General features: G+C 35.0%; 1 protein-coding gene across 1 annotated transcript in view; it reads left to right on the top strand.

Moving 5' to 3' along the window:
* The window catches only part of LOC107694463 (ras GTPase-activating protein 3-like), a 31,381-nt gene that overhangs the window by 6,501 nt on the left and 20,270 nt on the right, over positions 1-4,610 (top strand). The window contains exons 5-7 of the mRNA XM_016494157.1: positions 274-354; positions 2,783-2,816; positions 4,510-4,583. Coding sequence (XP_016349643.1) covers positions 274-354; positions 2,783-2,816; positions 4,510-4,583 — 189 coding nt within the window. The remainder of the gene's footprint in view (positions 1-273; positions 355-2,782; positions 2,817-4,509; positions 4,584-4,610) is intronic.

Below are 4,610 nucleotides of genomic sequence, written 5' to 3'. Positions count from 1 at the left end.
AATCACAGAAATAAATTACATTTTAAAATATATTCAAATAGAAAACAGTTATTTTAAATGGTAAAAATATTTCAGAATTTTACTGTTTTTGCTGTACTTTGGATCAAATAAATGCAGGCTTGGTGAGCAGAAGAGCCTTCTTTAAAACACATAAAAAATCTTACCGTTCAAAAACGTTTGACTGGTAGTGTATATTAAATGTTTTTATATTTATTTATCAAGTCTGAGTGCTCGCGATCATACATGCAGTTTTGTGTGTTTTTTTGTGTGCAGGGTTCTGGAGTGTCAGGATCTGCCGATAGTGAATAACCAGTGTGATCCGTATGCCGCCGTCTCGTTACTCGGCTCCTCCAGGTGAGATCAAACCTGAAAGCAACGCCGCTCATCTAGTTTATAAGTGCAGATTAGATCTGTCCAATGGCAGGACAGCAGTTCAGGGCTCAGCGTGTGTCCTCTGAAAAATAAACGCATACTTGCAGTAATTGATCAATTATTATTTATTTTAAAATGGAAAACAAAATACAATTCTATCCTAACAAACCATACATCAATGGAAAGCTTATTTATTCATCCCTTATGACTGGTTTTGTGGTCCAGGGTCACATATTAATTCTTAAATACGCTACCATTCAAAAGTTTGGGTTCAGTAAGATTTTTAATGTTTCTGAAAGAAGTCTCTTCTGCTCGCCAAGCCTGCATTTATTGATCCAAAATACAGTAAAAGAGTGAAATATTATTTCAGACCTAACATTAACGTTTTTAAATATACTTTTATATTGCAATAATTTCGTACAAACAACATACAGTATATTTGTTTAATGACATCTTTTTTTTAATGACTGAAGGCCAGTATCACTGATACCAATAATACTGATGTCTCTATAAAATTGTTTTTTTCCTAATATTTAACCATTGACTATAGCCATTCAGCATTACAGTATAATTCAGAGCTGTAATTTTTTACATTTATTAGACTTTAAAAATATAACTTCTTATTTAAGTGAACTTAAAACAATCTTCACATAAACCCATTATAATAAATGTGATATTTACCTGTGCCCTTCAGCAGAAATATACAGAAATTGAAACGATCAAACACTAAATTCTAAATTAAATATAGATGAATCCTTAAAGCTATAAAAGTAATTTTTTCCTCTTTTTTCTTTTTTTTCTTTGTCCTTTGATGAACAGACATCACAGCAGCTGGTTATTAGGTTGTTTTGGCTGCTATTACTTTAAGAGCGGCTGCTGAACGTGACGCAGATCTGACACGCATCGTATTTTCTCTCAACTCTTTTTACCTTTTCTGACCCACTTCAGGTCTTAAAGTCTCTATTAATGAGCTGACGAGTTCAATCGGGTGTGTTAGATGAGTGAGACAGTGCTGGGCTCCAGGACAGTTTTGAAAACCATTTCAGAGACATGTTCTTAAATGTGACTCATATAAAATATATTACATGCATGCACAGTTTTAAGGAAGCTTTAGTCGCCTTTTTGGTAACTTCATGACTTAACTGACCACGACATTGCATGCACGTAGTTTATTTCGCGCTTTGATGTTTGCAATTGAATTTTGTGCCTTTGTGCGTGCAATTGAAGAGCATGCGCTGCGAGCACAGTACCGTTTTTAAATGCACTTCTTGTCAAGAGAAAAAGTGACAGAAACAGCAGTTGTGAGTGGAGTGGCCAACCCTAGCTCCGCCCCTGCATTAATTGCGTTAAATATTTTTAACACGTTAAGCTGAAAAACTTAATCACCTGCGTTAACGCGCTAATTTTGACAGCACTAAAAATAACTAAAACTAAAACTGTAATAAAAATAAACTATACACATATATAAAAAAATCTAAACAAATAAAAATGACAAAAACAACAACATTTCTAAAATATTAATAAAATTATAACAGTATCTCGATGGTAAAATATCACTGATACTTACTTGTTTCAAATAAATATGTCATCAAACATGTACACGTAAAGCTTTTGAGCAGAAACTCCATAGTGAAAGCATGATATAATACTTTCAGTAAAGATTAAATGAAGTCTTGAGAGTAGTGAGATTTTCAGGATGAATCATCTGCTGTTTACTTTCTGGTTTAGGTGGAAGCGTTTACTACGGAAATAGATAATATCTGAGCGTTCAGGTGTTTATAGTTAAAGCAGACACTGGAGGATGGTGGTTTCTCACTTTAACACTTTCCACGCCGTTCTGATCTCTGCTCTAAATCATGCAGCAGAAATTCATTTCTTATTTAATTTCTACTTATTTAATTCAATTTTTTCCCCTTTTTCCCTTTTTTTGTTTGTTGTACTTTTATAGTTTATGTACCCATTAGACATGTGGCGGTGTTCGGTGATGCGATATATCACGATAATAACTATGCACGGTGTTGTTATCGTGGGCACTTCAAAATACCGAGAATAATTATTACAAATTATTCAGAATGTTTAATGCATTTTAAGAATACTTTCCCCATCAACTGGTCCCAATGCACAACAACACTGTATGTTGCGTCAAAGGGGCCGTTCACGTGTCTTTGCGTCTTTTGCGCCCTCAAGTTCGTTATTTCAAATGTAGACGCACGTATGCTCGCTCATAATGGAAGAGACACGATCGCGACGTGCTTATTTTTTCCAGGCGTCTGCGCCGCATCGAGATAAAAACATCTCAACTTTTCAGAATGCTGCAAGCGCACCGCAGGTCATGTGACAAGAACCAACCAATCACCTTCATCCTTTCCCGTAACAACTTGCCGTAACACTTCATCCTTTCCCGTAAAAGCTCAGCCAAGATAGAGGAAGAGCTAATCATAGATGTACAGGGATAGCCATTTTGAAATAAATTGAGCAGCGTAGCGTTTTCCATGCGTTTTTAGGCGTGACATGTGAACGAAGACGCATTTGCACTCTGATGTAAACAAGCATGGATGAGAAGCGCATGGATTAAAGCGCACTTTCACTCTTGGACAGCAGATGGCGCTGAACAGCAGAAATGCAGCCGTTACCCTGGAAACCCCGGAAACTGCGCTACTTTCTGTTTCTGAAACGTGTTTAAATGATTCAAATAGCCATTCAGCGTGCCGCTCCCTTCTGCTCCGCTGCTTGGCACATGCGTAGAAGTAATAGACAGTTTCTCACTGATACGAGAGAAGTACGTCATTATTATGAGATATTAAGTCATTAATATGAGAGCATTTCTCATTATTATGACTTACAGAATCATATATTTTTTTACTTAACTGTGGTGGGAACGGGCCTCTGTACGTCGTGAACAATAAGCCCCGCCCCCTTATCAACATAGAATTTGCATACAAGTTGACTTTGAAAATGAAAACGAAAAGAGACAATAAAACGGAAAATAAACTACATTTTAATTTGAATTGTCACTATTATTGCGTGAGCATTAATAAAAAGCTTCGTAAAAACTGGATTTGCATTTTCTTTTTCACGTTTGCCTTTTCATTTTAAGATTGGCAGCTTTGCCTCGACATTGCAGCGCAAATGATGTCAAATCACCAACTGCATTTTATTTTTCGATTTGTCAGGGAAAACACATTGTCACAGTGAAAATGAAAATGAAAACATTTCACATATTTTGCGTATAGTTTTCTGTAATAAAATTGTTAATCTGGTTTTCATTTTCATTTTTATAATTAAATTGATTCATTTAAAATTGGCAGAAAATGCCTTCCATATGGGTTAGGGGATAGAAAATATTGATTGGTCAGTATAAAAGTAATAGTAGTCTATGGAAAGTCCCCACAATTCACAGAAACAAACGTGTGTGAAAAACTATACATTTATGCAATTTTCTGTGATTTTTGAATTTATTTACCTCCAAAAGTACCATATTTCTATGTAAAATATGCTTATTTTTATGTTATATTTAATATTTATTTTACTTAAGTAAAAAATATATTCTAGTAAGTTCAGACAGCCAAAACCTAAAGATTTGGCAACTTTGGTGAAATCTGGTGAGATATGATGCCATCAAAATATCAAAAATATCAATAGCCACTATATGGCTGTAGTACTTAATAGCTGAATATATGCTGAAATCTATAAACCACTGTTTACTGTTTATTGTTTAAGTACTAACAAACTTAACCTCTTAAGTTTTAGATTTTATCACAAGTTAAAATTGTAGAATAAAAAAAAACAGTTGTGTTGGGCGAGACTATACAAAGATGCCAAAATATGCTTAAAGACAAATCTGACCATGATAAGGGAAAGACAAATTAAGAGAAAAAGTAGTCATTTATTTCTAACAAAGCTGTGTTATATGCTCATTCAATGCTTTGTATATGGGTGTGTGTGTTTGTCACATTGAGAATGTTGTATAGGCTCACTGCTTCATTTATGTGTATGTATGATCTGCATTGTGTTGGATTTATTGATTTTTATTGGACAAATAAAACATGCTCTGAATTGTAGTATTTCCCATTCATTTCCTATGGATGCCCACTTTTGTCCACGAAGGACAAAATAAGAAGTTTTTTTTTCTCACAGGTGACCAAACCGCTGAGCTACACCAAACGCCAGTTTGACGTGGAAGAGGACGACGTGGACAAGCTCGCGCTCAAGTGAGTGTGTGTGTGTGTGTGTGTGTG

The sequence above is a fragment of the Sinocyclocheilus anshuiensis genome, unplaced genomic scaffold (assembly GCF_001515605.1).
Source record: "Sinocyclocheilus anshuiensis isolate Anshui unplaced genomic scaffold, SAMN03320099.WGS_v1.1 scaffold2585, whole genome shotgun sequence".
NCBI lineage: Eukaryota > Metazoa > Chordata > Actinopteri > Cypriniformes > Cyprinidae > Sinocyclocheilus > Sinocyclocheilus anshuiensis.
Note: the sequence above shows the minus strand (reverse complement) of the source record. Positions and strands in the feature narration are given on the sequence as shown.